General features: G+C 44.8%; 1 protein-coding gene across 1 annotated transcript in view; it reads right to left on the minus strand.

Annotated features, from left to right (window-relative positions):
• The window catches only part of PELI2 (pellino E3 ubiquitin protein ligase family member 2), a 79656-nt gene extending 65422 nt beyond the window's left edge, over positions 1–14234 (minus strand). The window contains exon 1 of the mRNA XM_080344893.1: positions 14065–14234. Coding sequence (XP_080201019.1) covers positions 14065–14141 — 77 coding nt within the window. The 5' untranslated portion in view covers positions 14142–14234. The remainder of the gene's footprint in view (positions 1–14064) is intronic.
• Between the last annotated feature and the right edge of the window lie 8526 nt (positions 14235–22760).

Here is a 22760-nt window from a genome sequence, read left to right on the forward strand (position 1 = left end):
ATAACAAAGTTAATCAGTCACCTCTAGCCAGGAAAACATTTGGCAAGGCTGTTAAATGTTTACTGCTGATCAGCAAAACTAATTCTGATCTCTATAGCTTTTATGACAGCAAAGTGTTTCAGTTTCACACTTCTACCCACAACATTTTAAGATTTTTCTTCCCATAAGAGGACTTCCCAAAATATTACATCAAATAAGCATTGACTCCTTACAGGTCTCAGAACACCATCATTAATACTTAAGAATTACGAAGTATCTGCATGCACTTACTAAGGATGAATCCCAGAATGTCAGGGGTTGGAAGGGCCCTGGAAAGCTCATCCAGTGCAATCCCCCCATGGAGCAGGAACACCCAGATGAGGTTACACAGGAAGGTGTCCAGGCGGGTTGGAATGTCTGCAGAGAAGGAGACTCCACAACCTCCCTGGGCAGCCTGGGCCAGGCTCTGACACCCTCACCAGGAACAAGTTTCTTCTCATATTTCAGTGGAACCTCCTGTGTTCCAGTTTGAACCCATTGCCCCTTGTCCTATCACTGGTTGTCACCCAGAAGAGCCTGGCTCCATCCTCCTGACACTCCCCCTTTCCATATTGATCCCCAGGAATGAGTCCCCCCTCAGTGTCCTCTTGTCCAGCTCCAGAGCCCCAGCTCCCTCAGCCTTTCCTCACACGGGAGATGCTCCACTCCCTGCAGCATCTTGGTGGCTGCGCTGGACTCTCTCCAGCAGTTCCCTGTCCTGCTGGAACTGAGGGGCCACAAGTGGACACAAGATTCCAGGTGTGGTCTCCCCAGGGCAGAGCAGAGGGGCAGGAGAACCTCTCTGACCTACTGACCACCCCCTTCTAACCCACCCCAGGTACCATTGGCTTCCTGGCCGCAAGGGCCCAGTGCTGGCTCATGGTCAGGGTCATGGTCAGCCACAGAAGTGATGTACTCCTCAAGCTTTTAATTTCCAGATGCTCAGAGATTCTGATCTCAATCAAATGGATTTTGCACCACCATTGTCCCCAGATGGGAAGGCAGTGATGAGGCAAAACGTGGGTTTATGCAAAATAACTACGCAAGACTGTTTATACACAGATGGAACCACTGAAACCCTAAAGCCACGCTGAAGGCTCCATAGCAGCCAAGTTTCTTGGAGGACCAAAATTTACACTTCGCTTATTTGCAGTGCTAATTCAGCTTGCCCACTTCTGATTACTTACTCTACAAGCTGAAGTCTCATAAAATTTGTGTTTGTACATTCCAACAGATATTAAGTAATGTGCACAAGTGGCACAATGGTTTGTAGAACAGAAAACAAGTTTAAAACCACACATAGTTCTCCCTCAATTTTTTTTCCTTTGGAAATCCACCTCTTTTTCTTCGCCAAAACCCACAAAGACAAACTATTACTATTTTTGTTCACCAGCTTTCAAAAAAAACACCCAAGCCACCCCATATGTTTCTCTCTTTTTTTTCATTTTTAAAGGCGAGGATGCCCTATGGGGCAAACTAGATCAAGAAAACAGAGCAACTGTTTAAAGCAATGTTTCCCAAAGCACAGGCTATAATTCCAGGATTTAGAAATAGCATTTGCAAGCCAAATGATAAGTCAGCTGCAGAAATAAAGCTTGTGAACCCAAGACTGAAATTGGAAGTGGGTTCCCCAGCAAAGCACATCTGAGAAGAGCTAGTTTAGATACATAGAAATCAAGAGATGGATTACAGCTGGCAGGCTCATGAGATTCCCTTTTGCCCTCAAGTTTTTATACTTGACGTCACTCTCCATAAGGGCACCTTGGCCATCAGAACGCTGTTTGCAACTGAATAGGGGAGTAGTGCGATAGTAAGAAAACTTGCATCTCACACCCCTGCCAGTGCATGAGAATGAACAAGTATAAATAATCTCATTTTTACGTGGGTATTGCAGATACCTACATTCTTACCTCTTCTCCCTTGCCCAGCTAAAGATACTGCATGTGCATTTTGGAATACAAGCAGTACATTCCCTTGCTTCTCTGTCAATACTGTGGCATTATACCTTTAAGAATATTTGCAGAGGTCTCCCACAACTTTCCTCCTACCGCCCTATCAAAAGCAGAGGAAAGGGCTATCGTATTGGCTTCTATTACATAGAAATCTCTCAGGCAAGAAATGCCATTGCTCTACCACCTCTGAGTAGCACGAGATAAGAATTATGTACAGAAACACACCCCAGTCTCTTTAAATATCTTAATCCATAAACCTCAAAAAGAAGCCTTCTGTAACTGCCCATAATAATGGAACAACCCTGAAATCCACTAGAGAGACATTCGCATCTGGGCAAATCCCAAATGAATTTCTCCTTTCAGAGTTTCAGCCAAGGACAAAAGTCCTCAACTAAGCTATTTTACAACCACTTGGAAAAGGAGACTTTTCACATGCAGATAATTTCATGTTCATGTGGAGTAACACAGAGTAATAGTCTTCGTTCTGAACTGTGCTCATACATGAGCAGCAAAAGCATGAGGCTGCTACACTACATGGGATACTTACTTGCAATTCCCAAAATTAAAGTTTCAGGTTCAAAATGCTTTCAAAAAGCTGAATTTCCAAAATAAGCAGATACTGAGCTAATTCTTCAGGGCCATACTTTTTAGTGAAAGAGGAGAGATGAACAGATCCAAAGCAAAAGTACACATCACCATGAGATATGTACTCTCCTCCAAGCTCCAGAGCCCCAGCTCCCTCAGCCTTTCCTCAAAGGGAGATGCTCCACTCCCTTCAGCATCTTCAGCATCCTGCTATACCATTTAATTTTGACAACACTTGTCAAACTCTGTACATCAAACAAGACTCTTTTCTCCAAAAACAGGCAACAGCGTATGTAAAACTTAGGAGTAGAAGAAGGAAGAAATGAAAGATTATTGCTAACCAGACCACTCTTTAGACTTAGTAATGAATAAACATGGGAAGTTATTATAATTTCAGTAAACAAAAGCCTGCTTACAGTCACTTGCATAGGCTTCAATTAGTTCACACACAAGAATGGTAGTGGAGGGAGAACATCACTTTGCACATCTGTTTTTAATTAATGACTTGTTATTTTTACAAATGAATACACTTACTTTCTGGACATTAAAGAGCATCATCCATGCTTACCTACCAATAAGATGGTTTACTCAACTAAGGGTTTTGCTGCCTTGCCTTATGCATGACAAACCGATCTTTAATGCATTTCTCTAACCCTAGATAGCACAAAGCATCACACTTTTACCACCTGACATATTCATAACGATTTTCATCAGTTCATAAAACTGTGACAGCTGTTTTTTCTCAACTGCCATCTCTGCCCAAAACTTACAAATCAGCCCATATTCTTCTTGTCTTTGGTCTGAATAGAGTCTGCAACTGGAATTCAGCCAACCCCAAATCTAGTTCCTTCCTGCCTGCACCAGCTATGAAATGCCCAGAGGAGAAAGAGCAAATCACTTTTGCCACAGAAAGATCCGCTTACCCTTTAACAAAGCATTATTTTACAATTGTTCTCTCTATGCCGAGGGATTTCCAGTAGGTAAAGCCTTAATATAAACCAGTCTCCTCCAAGAGGTTTAAAGTACAAAGTAGCAATATACGATCAGAGGCCAATTCCTGAATTGAATTTAAAGTCACATTGAACGTAATGAACTAGGAGGGTACGCTGAGCTTGACTTAGCCCCTGCTAATCACTTAAACCCTAGCTTAAGTGCTCACAGAGGGAACTGCGCTTGATATTTTCTAGTCTTCCTGCATTCTTACATGGAAAGGTATTTGCTATATTACACCAGCCTCTGCATGCTGGAAACTCAAAACTTGCAATAAAACTAGATATATAGCACTTGAATATTGCAGCTGGAAGTGCGATTGTGCAACCAAAGAGATAAGGCAGAGCTGAGCCAGCAACGTAACCAAGTATTTTGTGCTTGAACATGGAAAGTAAGGCACAAAACAGGAGTCAAAAGTTAAGGCTTTTTTTGCTCTGACAGCAAGCAGACTGTGAAAAAACTGCAAAAAAATGGCATATTTATCTCTCAAAGGTAACAGGAGGTACGTATTTTGCGGTTTTGGGAAAGCCCTGTTAAAGTCTTTCAATGGGTGCAGAGGCTCACTACCTAAGAGAGTTCTTTAAGGAAATGCTTTTGGAATTATGGAAAGAACTTTTGGTGCACATGCCTAAAAACAAACGAGCAGCTTGCGGTCTCCATCCCGGCACCTTCAGCAAGACATCCTACCTAAGGAAAATCTCACCACAGTCAAGAAGCCAAAAGCATTTCAGCTTCCACAGTCACTGCCCACCAAGCTCCTGTGGCCTCCAGGGACGCCGGTACCAACCCAAGAGCAGCTGGCTGCCCAAGGCTGTTCAAAGGCATCTCTTGTGCTTCGGGCTTTTCATTAGTCCAGTGAAGACCAAATAAACCAAAAGATGTGTAAAACAAACAAGCAAGACTGATCTCTTCAGCTATCACCAAAGTGCCTTCTCCAGATTTAGCTCTGATGGAAGAAGTTCCTCAGCTGTTCATATCAACCAAAGCTTGGCTCCTCACAGATCTGTTCTAGGACCAATTTGTTCCATTTGCCTCAATTTCTGGTAATTTCTTGGTGAAAACCACCAAAGTACTAACAGCTCATTCAATTAAATCTTCCGACAGAATCAGATTAGGGAAGACTTCTACAAAGAAATCCTCCATCTCTCCTACTGTTCTGCCAGAGGGGCTACAGACCTGCAGTGAGGTGTAACCTTCAGACCACACCTGGAATATCGTGTCCAGTTGTGGCCCCTCAGTTCCAGCAGGACAGGGAACTGCTGGAGAGAGTCCAGCACAGCCACCAAGATGCTGAAGGGAGTGGAGCATCTCCCGTGTGAGGAAAGGCTGAGGGAGCTGGGGCTCTGGAGCTGGACAAGAGGACACTGAGGGGGGACTCATTAATGTTTACAGATATATAAAGGATGAGTGTCAGGAGGATGGAGCCAGGCTCTTCTCAGTGACACCCAATGATAGGACAAGGGACAATGGGTACGAACTGGAACACAGGAGGTTCCACTTAAATATGAGAAGAAACTTGTTCCTGGCGAGGGTGGCAGAGCCTGGCCCAGGCTGCCCAGGGGGGTTGTGGAGTCTCCTTCTGTGTAGACATTCCAACCCACCTGGACACCTTCCTGTGTAACCTCATCTGGGTGTTCCTGCTCCATGGGGGGATTGCACTGGATGAGCTTTCCAGGTCCCTTCCAATCCCAACTATTCTGTGATCCTGTGAACCTCTCCCACCACACACATGTTCCTAGAACAGCACTTCTGCCCACAGGCTCTGACTAAAGGCCACACACTAAACTCCTGAATTCCCTGATACACTGGGAAAACATTCCAGCAAATTTTAAGATTCAAAGTGGGCCTTAGACATCTGCTAGCAGAAAGGTTAGGACAGCTACAAGGTCACGAATCCTATCTAGTTTGAAACACTTCTCTCCAATGCCAAAATGATTTTTGAATTCAACGATTAAGTTTCACAGCTGTTTGCTCTCAGAGGGCAAGCACGGACTAGGAAGAAGGCAAGCTGAAAGTACAGCAACATTCTGCTTTATTAGTCAACGTTCCGTTAAAAAACACAGTTATCTTTGAGATGCTGAACACAGGATGTGCAGGGAAGCAGAACCGTACAGCTCTTAGTACCTTTCAACAGCTTGGTCTTTCCTACAAAAGGACGACATATGCACGCTCCTCCTGTTTCAAAGGCTTTGACTCCACCATTACTAAATCAGACATCCACAATCAAAATAAAGTCATGCTGCTGCACGTGAAGAAATACAGCTGTGCTTATATCAGAGTTTCAGCCCATTAACTCCTGTGTCCAGACTAAACAGTCCTTTCACTCTTCCTAAAGGCACGTTCTAGAGAGTTTGCACATTTGGTCTCTAGTTTATTTGTAATACACAAGAGGAGATTTAAGCTTTTATATGCTTCAATTTGTTTAGTTTACTTTCATACAGTGACTAATCGCCTTCACAGTCAAAACCACTTTGTCTTTATGCATGACATTCACATGCCTTAAGAAGATGCACCTCCTAAGTTTGAAGCCTACCTGTTTAAGTGTTATTAAAGCCTAAAGTTTTGAGAATAAAATTATTTCATGACAGCTTATGAACTTAATGGATTCTAAAATTAAGACAGCATCCATATTTGAGGATGAAGAGTAATATGAAAGCCTACTAAACGCATCACTATAGTAGAAAACAAAGGTTGCCTTCCAAAAGTGTGTGTTAGAAAGACCACGCCAAGACTTCGCCCTTGTCCTCAATTCCTTGAATGTAAAGAGGAAAAAGGTGAATTTTGCAACAACAGGGATCAGTTAACATTAAAACACTCAAGAAGGGGATCATGTTTCTTGGCCTTCTCCTTTTAACATACTGTGTGTCAAGTGCCTCTAACTCTTTTTGCCTGTCCCCATTCCTTTGGGGCAGCAGCACAGTAAATAAGTTAGCACTTGTTTTGCTGTGCAACTGGGTGCTTCTGACTCAGTTTAATAAAATTAGTCACTACAGAGTAATGTCGCTATATCATAGTTAACATAAGCAATAAATATGACAGATGAACATTAGGTCTTTATTACCAAATACTTCATAAGGGCCCGTGTGGTCTTCATATCGTTCCCTAGCACAGGAAGCCGCCTGCTACATTAAATTAGGAACAGTCCAGCATCTAGTTCATCCTCCTTGACTCATTGCTAGTTTTATCTATGGTGAGGCCACAATATGCAGTGTGCCTAAGTCCAATATTAAAGATGGGGAAAAAACAAACAAACAAATGAAACCACTTAAAGCAAATCACTTCCAGAAGCACCAACCAGGGCTGGTTTGCTTTCCCTCCCTATGGGAGAAAGAAACTGCTGTTGATAGAAGCACAGCTAACAGGTCCTTCAGCAGTCAGCACCTTCATATCCTGCCTAAGCAAATTCAGCTCAGCTCAAAACCACTTTGCTTTTAATACAACAAACTCTTCAGCGCTGTAGATGTTGTCTGTATCCATTTTCACAACTGCTGTTTATAATCACTTTTGTCTACACCGCATTTCTGTTGTGAAACAGCGAAAAGCTTTTAGCCAAATTACACTTTCTTCAGCAGGAGCTGCTTCTATGAAGCTGCATGGACCATTCTGACTGACCCTACAGGACTTCATCATCTAGCCTTGGAAGAACTGAAAACATCAGCGCAAAACAGCTGATACTTGCTTTTACAGCTCAGAAGCTCCCTGTGTTTAGGAATAGAAGTTATACAAATCAGAACGAATAAAAGCAACATCTAGACAATGCAAGGCCAGCGTCACCAGTTTCACATATCATGCATAAGCCAAGTATATTGAAATGCCGTGTCCCGCTCTAACAAGACTGAATGTCTATATCGCAACTGTTGAAGATCTGCTGTGCAAAGATCATTTTCTTGTACCTTAACCTCTATGAACTCTAGCCAACAAGTGCTGTTTGTGGGAAGGGCAGCAGAAAGTTGTTTATTTTGAAGAGTCAGTCAAACCCAAAGCCAGCCCTGCTCAGCTATTCCCCCCACACACCCACAGCACGTTCACCTGCTGCTATGGAAGCCCCTTCTGCTCTTGCCTGTACTATTCCCTTAATATGAGGACCGAGACCTATTCTAAGCCACTGAGTAATAGGATTAAAACAGTCTAATCCCACATGTTACTTACAGTTTGCCTGAGAAGTTACAAATCAGTCCCCCAAAGTATGTGAATGATGCTATAACCTCAAGACCCAGTACTAAACAGCAGATGCCTAAAATATAAGAGGCAAAGGTAAGGAAGGCATAAAATTCTGAAGTGCATCCTGTCAAGAGGGAAACAAGTCATCTAAAAGAAAAGCTGGACCCCTCCAACAGTGTTAGCATGTGCAGGTGATAGAAGTGAAAAATGCAACGACACCATTTAGTGATGTATTTATGAAACAAACTGAGCAGCTTTGCCTTATAAGTCTGTGGAAGCGGGCATGCTCTCTATGCCAGCATCCCCACTCCTGTCTCTCAAGGCTTAAGCTTGTGACAAGTCATATAGAGCTTTTCTGTGGTGACCTTGGGACAGAGTGAGAATAAACATATTTCTTGATAAAAGGAAAAGCATCCTTGGTACAAATGAGATTTAGAGCATCAGTACAAGCACAAAGTACACCTGGAAACCAACTAGAGTTTCTGCTTCAAGCTGGGAGCTCAGACAGAATCCTCCTCTACTTTGCTTGCTTTGCCAACTAGAGGAAAACAAGCCACAAGTAAAACCGTGCGGAACAAGCAAACAACTCTAGTGACACCATGAGAAGCGCTTCTACTAAACACAAAGACTGTGCAACACACTAGAGGAGTCTCCTTTTGAACGTTTCACGCCTATACTCATCATGGATACTCAAGAGGAATTCAGAACCAAAACATGCGTAGACAACAGCAAGAAGACAAACAAGACAACTGCTGGTTCAGGCTACCTAAACAGCTGTTGCCTACAGGCGTGTCTGTAGTGGTTTGCAAACAGTTGTAAAACTTCTCTGCTGGTCCTCTGAACTAATAAACTACCTTCAGCAAGGTGCGTTGGCTCAGGCACAGTGCCAGCTTCTCATTAGCTTAAAGGAAAAGAAGGTTGCATCTTAAAGTATTGTGTTGATACGTGCTATTGCTATTGAGGAATAAGGGCAGAGCGAGTTAGAGAGCAGTATGAACTCCATTAAAAAAATTGAGTAAAAACCAGACATAATTTAGTTTGAACTGGATAATAAAAAGTTCCTGACTTGTTAGGAAAAAATCTGTTCTCAAGCAACCTTGTAATCACAGTTGAAAAACAGCCTGCTGTTAAGACGGAGCATCAAACGGCTTAAGCAAGATGCTGCTTTCAGCAGCAACAACAACCACAATCTTAATAGCCTAGAAAGCAATTTCTAGTTTTATATGCATATTTTTAAGTAGAGTCAAGTGGACTCTCACAGCATCTACTCATTTATAAATTTCAACTGAGAATGGAAAACTATGCCTCCCTAATTATGCCAAGATTGGAAAGGAGCAGCTATTCGGTTCTACAAGGGAAGTGCATCAGTCAAAGGCAACAGTGTCTTACATTTCTCGGACTTGTTTACTCAGAGTATACAGTTCCTTTTCCATATTTTAAGACAAAAAATTCATCTTCCACTTGGACACGTGCAACTCACTGCCTGTACATGCCAAAGGGATTACAGCTTAACTTCCAGAATGCACTCAGTTTCCTTTCTGTAACAAACATTAAACATGCAGATGTTTGACGCTTTGATTTGCTTCAACAAATACAGATTTTGGCTTCTAGAGCTTGAAGTTTCTGCTTTCTGATTTTACATTGGTATCGAGATGCTGTGAATAAAGCCCACAGCTGGATACAAATCTGTACTCTGAGACAGCCAAAAGTACTCCAAGGAATAGGTTAGTTGCAGAAAACCAACTCGGGTATGTTTTCTTTCTTAGCTTAAATGAAGCAAAACCATTTCTCTGTGCTGCCATTCACAAGCTTTCACTGAAAAAAAAATCTTTCCTCAAATATAACCCTTTCTACTATTTTTTTTTCTTACACTGCAGTTAATGTTCTATTCAGCCACAATACTTTTGGTGTTTGATTAATATACTTGCAAGCTCTGAACTGGCACTGATCACATATTCTCAATACTCAGCACATGAGATCCATCATAAACTAAGCACAAGACATAAAGGTCTCCAAGAAGCCACTGTCAATATCAAATAAAAGAATAAATCAAGTTTCTCCAGAACAGCAGCCTTCAAGCTATGACTATTGAAGCAAATGATTCTCAGAGAGAATCATGACCTTGAATGTATTTAACGGGTGGTACCATTATTTGCTATAGACACTCCTTTAAATAAAGCCTGAAGTCCATTTTTAAATAAGGCTCAAAAGCAGAACTCAAGTCATCTGAGCAGTTTCACCAATATATCTACACCATACAGGGCACAAAAATCACAGAATCATTAAACGAAGCTTCAACTTGATATCAAACAACGTAAGTGCGACATAAGTTGACAGTTTAATGTAATAATCGGGACGACCCTCCTGCAGCATTTGGTCCATAAACAGAATAAACAGCTATCAAGGATAAGCAGAGAGACCATAGCACATCTGCATTTGCCAACACTACTGAAAAACTGCATCAGCTTCTTCCTGAACTGCACAGCAAGACATTAACAAACGAGTTCCATGAAGAGCCAGACAGGTAAGTTAAAAACTGGAAATGTGCTTAAAAGGGGGGAAACACTTCAGGAACTTTATTTAGCCCATCAAGGAAGCAGGAGTTAAGGAGCAACTTTGATTCATCACAGAAATGAGAAGCAGGTGTCTAAAAATGCTGAAAAAAAACATGTCCAAAATCTAAATTTGCTCCAAGTATAAAGTGGTCTATCAATCAGAACAGCTTCTCAGAGGTTACTATAGAGTTTCCCACTATAAACACAGGCGGTGGGTTGACTCTGCCCACCAAAGCTGCTCCATCACTCCCCTCCTCAGCTCAATAGGGTGGAGAAAATATAACAAAAGGCTCATGGGTCAAGATACATACATGGAGATCACCCAGCAATTACCATCACAGGCAAAACAGGCTTGACTTGGGAAAATTATCTTATTACCAGAGTAGCATCGTGAGCAAAAAACAAATCTTAGTAAGAAATACTACACTTACATGCAACACACCTATTAGAAACCCCCTCCCAAACTCCTTAGAATTGGTTGTAATGCACCACTTTGAAAGCATGTAATGTCAGGTATAAAATCCTTTCATCGCTAGAGATCTCAGCCATTGACTAAAACTTATGTTGCTTTGGTATTCCTCCTTCTACCGACAAAATTCTCATCAAGTTTCTGAGAAGTTAAACCTGCATTGTGCAGTCCCAAAGGAAGAGATTGAATAGCCCACAGTTTTCACTGAAAAACAAAATAAATTCTTCAAAATGTGATCTGAGTTGCGGGGGAAGGGGGTAGTGGGAGGATGAGGACAGGACATACGGCTCAAGACACCAACCAGGTACAAGTCCAGCAGAGGTTACTGGCAAAACCCACTAACACCATGACATTCTATTCAATATCACCTTCAAAACTCCCTCCAGCCCCGTGTTCCAGGAAAAATATAATGGGGCATTACTTTGATAGGACTTCAAATATAGTTTTTTTTTTTGCTTTTCCTTTTTCAATTAAAAAAAATAGAATATGAACATTTCTGCTTCACCAAGAAATCCACAGCCTTTTGTGAACAGATGATGCTCCGAGCAGATGCGCACAAGCAGATTCACAGTCAAGCAGATGATCTGTTCTTTACCAGCCATCTTGACCTGTCTGGCTTGATCTACATAAACTGTTTTTATTCACTACAACATTGATTATGTAAACCTCGACAAAAATCTTAACCAAACACGCGCTTCCACATCGTTGACAGAAAATATGTAACAGACTACTGAGAGGAGGTTATTAGAAATGTATTTGCTGCAATGACTGACTTCGGGTGCCTCAGGCTTTACCCTTTGATCACATTAACGCGCAGACAAGCGATCACAACTATTGCGAGACAATACAGGAACATGTTCTGGTGGGAGAACTACCTACTGCCAAAAGAACGCCTTCCCTTTGATTTAAAGGCCACGTATACAATGACCCTACTTTAATCCTGCTAAAACAGAGTAAGAGCGAAAAAGAAGGGGAAAGTTTTGTCATCTTAAAAGCAGGACTCTCAGCAGTTCGCCAGGTGCGCCAATTCCTTTGTTCATCATCCTTTTCACCACCTAATTCAAAAGTCTCACAGCTCGAGACAGGAGTTATTCATCAACATCACAATCAACGCTCTTTTTCTTTCCCCTAAAACCACACACGTCTGAAAAGAGCTTTAAAACAATATCTGGCTGCGATGGCACTCTATCCATTTGAATCAAGCAGTTGGTAACCAGAGCTGCGACGCTTCTGCTGGTCCACAGGTCTCAGTGTCGCTATGGGGAGGAGAGCAGATTTACACTGTCTTATTTAAATGGAACTTCAGATTACAAGATGCTAATACAAAACAGGTATTAAGAATATTTGTTTTTAGAATACTGAACAGATGCTTAAGCTGTTCCAAGAGCTCCTAGTCACAAATGTTGAGTCACCAAAGAAAAAGAGAGATATGTCTGTATTATTTATGGCACTACATGCAACATTAAAGACGTCTCTGATTGGAAATGCAGTAAGCAACTCCTAAAGCGTCAAATGGATCGTAAACCCCCCATCTTCAGTCCAAAAACAGAAAAATGTAGTTACTGAAGTCATGGCATTTCCTGGGCTGCTTCTGTCACGTCTACCTATTTCTACATCCCATCCACCACAGTGTGTCAATACGCTGTGTCAGCCACTGCCCTATTGTCTCAGTGCAGCCTATAGACACGTCCAATTCAGCTGCCAGTTTGCAGAATTCTCGCTCCTAATTGTACTACAAGGGCAAGAGGATTTGTTTGCTTTTTTAGTACGTGTAACACCCAGAAGATACAACCTCAGTAGTTTTAGAGAACAGCTGATACTCAAATAAAACTAAACTCAGCCTTAGAAAGTTTATTTACATTTTATTGGCATGTTTCAATACACAGCAGCGAAGATCAAGGCCTTTGGCAGGACCAATAAGCTGCGATCAATGCATTTCCATATTAAAGGAAAAGCACACCAGACTTTGCTAGGTTAAGATCAGAGCCAAAACATCTCATACTTCTGTACTTTCAACTGCTGCTAAAAATAGTAAAACAACAGAAAGGAAAATGCTTCCAGCTGTGCACAAAAAGCCTCTGCAGCAAAACATCAATTTACGCACTCTAATTTTATTAAAGATTCAACATTATACTACGGCTTTATTGTCATGGACAGTGCTGCACAGCTGAGGTTACCCTCCATTTCCACAACTGAAAAAGCAAGAATGTTTCTTTATTAAATTTAGCTTGATATGGATATTTCTCCCGAATCGAGTTACTCGACTTAAATTCATGTCTTTCAAGTGCCACGCTCATGGTAAGAGCTGCATTTTATTCCATGGTAACTGTATCTTGACCTAGTCTCGTGATATGAAACATTTAGCATCCGCTAAGGAAAAAAGGTTCACCATTGGACACAGGAGTACCCAGTCTCGACTGTTGTTTTTATTTGCTCCCAGCGATTCAAACAGAGTTGAACACAGTTCTTTATGAAACAACTCCACCAAAACAAAACAAATAAAAACCCTAACAAAGGAGAATAAGGTTTTCTACGACCTTGCAGTAAATATGTAACAGATTCTGGGGGAGGCTGAATAACACAGCAAGGCTGTAACTGTTCTGCCTCACGGCTGGCTTGAAACCTTCCTATTCTACTTATTACTAAAAATTATTCAATTAACCATACGTTTCTCCATATTAAACTATCAAAATTAAGCATCTCTTAGAAGGTTCACAAGGGCTCTCAGCAAGCACAGCTTAGACGCGTCTCCCTCATCTGCTTCTACTGCGTTCAGCAGAAAGGCTTCCAGCTTTAACAGCAGGGCAAGAACATAATACCAAGAGGATTACTTGAAGATCTGCACCAAGCTGAGAAAATAAACATTTGCACTACGAATCTGAATATACGCGCTTCACTCTCCCAACCCACCCCCCCCCGGCTTTCCTCCCAATTCCAAAGTCATCTCCCCTGCAGCCCGTCCCTGGGAGCGGGGGAGAAGCCGAGAGGGGGAACCCGGCAACCGGCTGCGGGGATGAGCGCGGCCGCTCCGCACCGGGGGAGGGACGGGACCGGGGTCCCAACCCCGCGCAAAGTTTCTCTCCAACCCGCCGCCGCAGGCCCCGGTGCCCCCGACATCCCTCCCTCCCCGCTCCGAACCACCGGAGCCGCAGCTCCCCCGGCGGGGACGGGACATGCGGCCGCCCCCTCCCCCCCACCTCCTGGCGGGGAAAGGCGGGAAGCACCGCGTCCCCCCCAACCCACCGCTCCCTCACCGCGGGTCTCGCTTCTCGCTTCCCCGCCGCCCCACGGCCGGTCCCCGCCACCCGCCCCGGAGCCCGTCCGCAGCGCTCACCCCAGCACCACCAGCTCCCCGTACTTGACGGGCTCCTTGTTAGGCGCGCAGTGCTCCTCCTGGCTGGGGGAAAACATGGGGGCCGCCGCGAAGTACACCCGGGGCCGCCGCTACAGTCCCATCCGCCGCCGGGGAGCCGGTCCCGAGCGGGCTCCGCGCTGCGCCCCGCACCGAACCCCGCACTGAGCCGCCGGCCGCCCGACAACGGCCACTACACCCGGGGGGGGGGACGGGGGGCGGAGCGCCGAGGGGGACGTACCAAGTCGCCGCGGCAGGGGGTGGGAGGAGCAAAGCGGACCCGCCCCTCACCCCCGCCCCCCCCCTCTCCCATTCACCGCCTGCGGAGGGGGCGCGCCGCGGCGCCCCGCCCCTTTCTTCGCACCCTGCCCCCCCCCTCACCACCCGCGAGTGGTACGGCCTCGCTGTGTTATGTAAACATAGAGTAAAGGGGACGGGGCCGCTCTTAAAGGGGCCGCGCTCTGGCGGGAGGAGCGGGGTGGGGGGCACTGGCTCACAGTGTGGGGTTCTAGATCACCTCCTGCCCCTGGCTGGTGCCTGGATGCCGGGCGGGGGTCTTTAGACCCACACTTGCCTGGAGGCCTGGTTCTAGATCACCTGGGGCTGGGCTACCTCCTGTCTGGACTGCAGGTGCTAGATCAGCTGAGGGTTCTAGATCACCTCAGGGTTCTGGATCATCTTCAGGGATTTGGTCACCTCCTGTTTGGGAGGGTGGTTCTGGGCTACCTGTGGATGGGATGGGGCTCTAGATCACCTCCGTGTGGTTCTAGATCACTGCAGTGCTCTGGATTCCCTTCAGAGAGCTCCTGTGTCACCTCCTGCCCCAGAAAGCGGGGCGGGGGCAGGCCACCACCTGCCTCCTACACCTTCCCCGCAGTCTCCAGCGTGGTGGTCTTGAGTAGCCACCATCACCTTAAATTAGAAAAAAAAAGTAGATTCAGACTAGATATAAGGAAGAAATTTTTTATGATGAAGGTATTGAGAGCCTGGTCTATGTTGGCCAGAGAGGTGGTGGATGAACCATCCCTGGAGACATCCCAGGCCAGGCTGGACAGGGCTCTGAGCAACCTGAGCTGGTGAAGATGTCTCTGCTCATGGCAGGGGGAGAACTGGATGAGCTTTAGCAGTCCCTTCAACCCAAACTATTCTATGATTCTGCACTTGTGGCCAAGGAATGACTTCCCTCCAATCTCTCATCCCTAGATGAGGAAGAAGCTGTGGAGCCCATCTTCTGGACTCTTCTCTCCATTGTCTTTCTCTGAGGCTGCAAAAATATCCTGTCTTCCCCCCGTCCCGTCACCTTTGCTCTTCAGGAAGAGCTTTACAAAGCCAGCGCTTTTCAATGCTCTGACTCATCTCTCCAGGCACAACTGCTGCCTCGAGCATTACAGGTCTGCTCCAAAGCTGAGCTGGGGCTGCTTTATTCCTTCCAAAGGCTTACTTTCCAATAAAAAAGAAGGAAAAAGTCATGAATGAAAGCAGGTGACCACACTATTCCCAAGCCCGTGTCACCTCCTTGAACACCCACAGCCGGCAATGCTCAAGCGCAAACGCATTTTCACTCCATTGCTGACAGATTTAGGCGAAATAAGTCATTAAATCAAAATATCAGTGGGCAGACAGGCGTCCCGGGGGCACCTGCCCAGACACCAAGGTCTCGTGCAATGCAAAACTGGGCTAAAAAGGCATCAGGGTGCAAAAAAAACCCTGAACTTTTGACAGTGACTTCCAAAGACTTTCCCGCCCAGCCCATCACTGCCTCAGCATCTCCCTCAACACTCGAAGATTCATTTCCATTCATCTTGATACCCAATGCAAGCACAAAACCAATGAGATTAGCTTGACATCAATCTGCATCGAGGATGGAAATTCTCATTAGCTGCTATTTGAGGTGTCCAACCTGGGAGCCTGTTAACGAAGAGAAAGGTAATTGCAGTAGCCACGCTGCTCCTGGCCTTCACCAAAAAGCATCCCCTGGGCTGGCACAGTCAGACTCGGGATCGAGTCCTGTTCCTTCTGCTGAAAGCTTTCGCTCTGCCTGAAATTGTATTTAGCTATTAATTTTCCCGATAATGTTATTTTTCTGTCGTTTCTGGTGAAGAGGTGAAATGGAAAAACCCAGTCAATCTCGTAGGGCTGCAAAACGGAGATCTTCCCAGGGGCAGTGTGAAGAAGACAAGATTTTATTAAAGACAGAGAGCTGAATTATTACAGATTTATCTTCTTTATTGCCTTAACAAAATAGAAAAGAAAGCCGGGCTGTAAGTCACTGTCAAAGAAAACAAATAGGGCTCCGAAAACAGTGTGAAAAACAAAGCTCCTGGCTTCATCCTCTTCAACTTCTCCCATTTCTCCCCCCCGAAAGCAAGACCTTTGCAGCAGCTTGGCTTTCGCACGGCATAAACAAATTTTAATGCTCTTCCAAAAACACTCCCAAACAGCTCAACTCAGCCAGGCTTCCCATAAGGAGCTGGATTTACAGCATCTTCTGCTGCTCCCCTAGCCCCTCATGGGGGACAAGGAAAGACCTTGACGATCTGATTTTTCCCCTTTTACCCACTTTCTCATTTTCTAACACTACACTTTTTGGAGAACATGGAAAAACTGCATAGAGCCTTGTGCACGAGGCTCAGAACTGCAAGGTTCCGCACCCTTTTGCTGGGCCGGCGCATTTTTATGTTCAGCATGTGAACCAGCTCATTTGCTGTATTTAAATACAGAAGTGCAGAAATAATTGTTAACTGCAGAAAATGCACTGGTTTGCATTGCTTAAGAAAATTATTAACTACAGAAAACACACCAGTTTGCATTGGTGAAAAATAAAAGTGCAGGCCAGGAAAAAAGAGCCCAGTGGGATTGACAGGGGGATATTTGCACCTGATGCATTAGTAGCAGGTGGATTAGCTGCAATGGGTTGAGGAGGAACCCCCCACTACATACCTTTGGGGGAGATGATGAGACAACACTTGCCACTTGGGTTCGTGCATTCTTTTTTCTCCTTGGAGATGTATTTCACCTGTATATGTGTGGTCTCTTCATTCTGCATGTCCCCGTGGGTTATTTCAGGCTGACAAGTGAAGAAGGATGCTCAACCCCAGTCCCATGGGCTGTTTTAAGGGCTGCTGGGTCTTTTCTTCCCAAATCGTAGGTTTTCTTGTTCAAGTTTCCAAGGACCTGTTGCTCCTAGCACTGGAAACCTGCTTTTAATTTTGAAATCCCTATTTTTTGACTAACGAAGCAGAGCATGGAGCAGCTTTGCCATGCACCACACGGCTCCCCATCCCACAGAAATCGCAGCCCCAAATCCCAGCACCGCTATTTCCTCCAGCTCCAAAAATTGCTTTTGCAACTGATGCAAGCAACCCTTGGCTGGCATTTTTCCCTAAATCCATTGCAATAATTGTGAAAAGTACCCACAGCTGCATTCTGCTATTTTTCAGCTCAAAATGCCTTGCGGTCTCGAATTGGGGGTGGCTCAGCATGGCTTTTCAGGGGGATGAAGAGAGGTTTGCTTGTTTCCCCTTGGAAGTGGGAATCGCAGATAACTTGTTAGAGTTCCTCCCCGACATCGGAGTTTACTCCCAGGTTTAGCACAAGCAGCTGCTTGGCTGGAAGGAAAAATATCCAGCCAAGCCAGAAGAGCATTAAAATCAACGTTAAAAAAAACCCAACAAATCCCAAACACAGAGAAATAGTACGTGCCCATTTATTTTTAAAATGTAATGAAAAGTTATTTTAAATGCAGGAAGATTAATAAGCCTCTAATTCAGCAAAGTACTTACAGATGTGCTCCACTCTAAGTAAGTACTTTGGCACTTTTATGAATCAAGGTCTAGGGACCGGGCTTCAAATATAAAGAAACTATTGAAAGATGCAAATAACCTTCACATCGTATCTGTGGCTTATGCTGCGCATGAAGATCACAGTACGTGGGATCAACACATAAACAGAATCACAGAATCCCAGAATGTCAGGGGTTGGAAAGGCCCTGGAAAGCTCATCCAGTGCAATCCCCCCATGGAGCAGGAACACCCAGATGAGGTTACACAGGAAGGTGTCCAGGCGGGTTGGAATGTCTGCACAGAAGGAGACTCCACAACCCCCCTGGGCAGCCTGGGCCAATGTTCTGTCACCCTTACTGAGAAGAAGTTTCTTCTCATATTTAAGTGGAACGTCCTGTGTTCCAGTTTGTACCCATTGCCCCTTGTCCTGTCATTGGTTGTCACCGAGAAGAGCCTGGCTCCATCCTCCTGACACTCACCCTTTATATATCTGTAAACATTAATGAGGTCCCCCCTCAGTGTCCTCTTGTCCAGCTCCAGAGCCCCAGCTCCCTCAGCCTTTCCTCACACGGGAGATGCTCCACTCCCTTCAGCATCTTGGTGGCTGCGCTGGACTCTCTCCAGCAGTTCCCTGTCCTGCTGGAACTGAGGGGCCACAACTGGACACAAGATTCCAGGTGTGGTCTCCCCAGGGCAGAGCAGAGGGGCAGGAGAACCTCTCTGACCTACTGACCACCCCCTTCTAACCCACCCCAGGTACCATTGGCTTCCTGGCCACAAGGGCCCAGTGCTGGCTCATGGTCACCCTGCTGTCCCCAGGACCCCCAGGTCCCTTTCCCTTACATTGCTCTCTAATAGATCATTCCCCAACAGGGATAAAGTTTTCCATTCCCAGCTCTATATTGTTGCTGTTCATAGAAATGTTTCCAGGAGGGGGATCAGGTTTATGTTCAGGCATTGGTGCAGATTCTTGGAACTGGGGAAGTTGATCTCTGGGGTCAGAGCTGCCTGGCTTTGATGCTCCAGAGTGGGGAATAAACCCCAAGAAAGGAGAAAAGTTGCTTCAGCTCCAAGGTTGAGATCAACCAGGCATCGAATGGTTGGGTGCAGACGTCTCAGGCTGGAAAATCTCCAGCTCATAGGTGACAGAGGCTCTTGAGCAGCCACCCAAGGGAAGCAGCAGAAGGAAGTGCTGCGGGTGTTTTAAAATTAGATTTGATAAATATACTACAGGAGAAATATTACATGATAGTTCACACTGATGCAATACTCAGCTTAGGATATTTCAGGGCTCCTTTCAGTCCTGTGTATCAAAGAGGTTCAGTGCCTGACACATATTAGGCTAAAACATATTTGCTTTTTCTCACATTTGGGAAACTATGTGCTTTGGACCTGCTATTGTCTTAATTTTTCACCATGCCATGTAATGGTCTGGATTCACAGTAACACCTAAGATTTAGAGAGGAGAATTAACATTAAAAAATAAATGGAAGAGCTGAAAGGATAAAATACTTTCAAGTATCACGGCAGCAGCTTAAAGATATGTTACAGGCTCCAGCTTAACCTGTAACACCCTGTAATAAAGACCCTAAAGGATTTTTAAAAGCAGAGTAGTGTGAAAGGCTATTCGGATCAAACAAACAAACAAAAAGATAGCCATCAGAAGGCTACGTCTAAATGATTAAAACAAACTACAGCACAAACACTGGCAAATAGAAAACCACAATAAGGCAAGTGGAAAAGATTTTGCGGAACAGTTTGCCAGAGGCATAAAAACACACGTAAAAACACAGCAGAGACAGAAAGTCTAACAGGGACTCGCTGGGGCCAGCAAGCAGTGCAAGTGTGAAAGAAGTCTTGGGTGAAATAAAACCCTGATGGGTCGGGTAAATGGTCCCCTTGTGTGTCTGGAGACTCCCACAGCAAAACCCTCTTCATCAGGAATGGGTCTGGCCAGTTTCTTAATTGCAAGTGTTGCCACACAGAGATTTTGGAATAAATGGGTAACTTGAGAGAGGAGCAAACGGCCAGGGTGAGATGTCACTGGCCCAAGACTTGTAAAGAGATTCAAATATGATTATATGAATAATTAACAGTATTTGTCTGCAGCGGATGGGAAATGGCAAACTTGACACCGGTTCCTGAAGAGGCGAGCTTAAGAGCTGTGACCCAGTCTGACCTGCACTAGGCAATTTAGTAGAAAATATGATCAAGTATAGGTAAATATGGATAAATATGGATGTATTTGGCAGATCTGATATACCTGGGCAATGGGGTTTTTGCAGAAAGAAGTCACAGTTTCTAATGCATTCACATCCTTTGAAGCAGTCAATGAATATGATGGAGAATGTGATTGAATGCGTGTCACCTACCTGGGGTTCACAAAAGCTTTGCCACTGCAAAAGCTGCTAAAGCCATAAGACTAGGATGAGATAAAGAAAGGGCTTCCTGGATTAGCAGAAACCAAAGGCTGGAAATAGGTTCTCATTTTCAGTGAGGGGAGAAGCCGTTGTTGAGGTTTTGTGGTGCTGTGGGGCCCTGGCCAGGCAGCTGACTCATAATGGGAAAGTTCGCTGAGGAGCCAAAAACATTAAGCTGACTGCAAAGAGTTACAGAAGGACCCAGCAAAAAAAAAGTCCAAGTACATAAGAGAAGATGACCTTAGCCATATCTGTCTAATGACTGGCTCTAATTGAGCCATTATCATTTGAGAGAAAGACATCCTGAGGTTTTACAGTCTCTATAGGTCCTTCTCTTGAAAGAGCCGCTCGGGGATCAACACAAGTCTAAAAGACAAATAAAATGTACCAAGAAGCTTCTGTACATCTTTTCCAATGATGGGGGTTATTCTAGGTGAACAGTCTGTATGCCTTTTCCTACTGGGCCCCCCATAGCTCACCCATCCTACCTGGAGCACCGGCACTGTGCACCTTCTTCGCAGTTTTCCTCCTGAGGGACTTTTGATAGCTGAAAGGGAATAAACACCTTTTGTACCTGTCTTCCAAAACCTGTATCACTTTTCTTGTCCTCTCCCTGCAGCCCAGAGCCGAATCCCCTTTCAAATCAGCACATCCCTCTTCATGAGCTGCTCGCTCCTGCCCCAGTTGCTCAGCTGGGAATGGATTTTCTTCCTCCAAGATGTTGCTCCTTTTTGCTTTTAAATTTCTTCTCCATTTGAAACTTAACACCAACACAGTGGTGGGAGGTAGAGGATGGGGACAGTTCCTTTATAATTTAGTTACACCTAATTTAGGGGAATTCTGATAATCTAACCTTCATCCCAGCAGACAAAGCTGGTGAGATTGGTGCCCTGGGCTTGGCCCACATTATCCTACTACAGGAACCATCCCTGGCAATGATGCTTCCCATGCTCCAGGAGAGCAGCTTCGGGAGCAGATGGCTGGGTCCACATCCACAAAGAGATATTCAGCTATCCCATAAATCAAACAGACTTCCCCCATCAAACATCATGAGAACACCCAAATCATTGCAGGATATAAGGTGGGAGAGGAGCTCTGCTCTTCAAGAGCTGAGGCTCTGGCGAAGCTCAGGTGTGTGTGGTCTCAGCCTGGTTTATTTTACACCAGCTCCTGTTGCAAGGGCTCGTCAGCTAATTGCACTGATCCCTGTATGTGCTGAAAGCCTCATCTAGCGCTTTTTCAAAATTATTATTAATCAAGGAATCTGCTTTTCAGGGGATTCTTGAGTAGTGCTGGAGTGATGGGACCTCCGCTATTTCAGCACCGTGAACCTCAGACCCGAAACTTTCCCAATTTACAGGCTTTGAAGTACTTCACCCACCAGCAAAGCATGAACACCCACAAAGCCACTTAAAATTAAACAGCATTTACATGTATTATGCTACAGAGAATGAAATGCATTTTAGAAATTATTGCGTATTAGAAAAAAGAGATGCCCCCCTGGCTCCTGTTCATCCAGCAGATAATCATTAGGTTACAGAAACATCCTCCACATCTCCAGCGTGGTCCCTCAACTCCACAGCCAAAAACCCCCCCCAAACTCCTCAGCACTGCCTTTCGCAATCTTTGCAGCACTGATACATGCATACGGTTTTAGAAGAGAAGAAAAACACCGTTTCGCTAAGGACTATAGGGGCTGCGGTTAATAACTACTTGGGAGTTCAGACTCCACCGGCGGTTAAGACCTAACAATTAATCAGTTTGCACCTCTGTGTCTTGTTAGGGTAAAGAGGTGCCAGGTCATATCTGAATATGTTAAAAGCAGCACTTGGCCTTCAAAGTATATACATCAGTAAAGCCTTATAACTACCTCCTAGCATTTGACATTCTTTTCATTACTATAATTTACTAAGTGCATTGCCAGGTGCTCCTGGCAGGATTCCAGGCTGCCTTCAGCCAGGCAATGGATAAACTCAGAAAAAAAGGCTGTCGCTACCCCCAAAACCTTGAAATCTGAGCAAGAAGGGGGGAAAAAAAGAAAGAAAAAAAGGGAAAATAAGAAAATAAACATCCCACCAAAAAACAAAAGGCCACCAGCTGGGTGCAGATGTCAGGAAGATGCAGCAAAAGGAATAACGTCCTGTTAAACCATCGTGCAACTACGGTTCCCGAAACCCAGAGTCCTGCCTTCCTCCTGGTCGTGGGAGCTTTCCCACTTATAGATGGTTATAGATGGTCGCTTCGCCTACGCCTGCTCGGCATGGGTAATTAATAAGTCGTTAGCTTGGTAAGCTGAAAGGCTCACTATTGTCAGGATTGGCTGAGATGCTGCTCGAGTTGTCGTTATTATGGGCTCTTTAGCAGATGGATGTTCAAAACTGTATTTCGCTGCAATAAGGTAATAGCTGAGAAATGCAATTCTGGTAGCCCCGTGATTGCTACTGCCTTTCGGTGGAGTCGTTAGGAGATGAAGATG

This window comes from Nesoenas mayeri (genome assembly GCF_963082525.1).
Source record: "Nesoenas mayeri genome assembly, chromosome: 5".
NCBI classification, from domain to species: Eukaryota; Metazoa; Chordata; class Aves; order Columbiformes; family Columbidae; genus Nesoenas; species Nesoenas mayeri.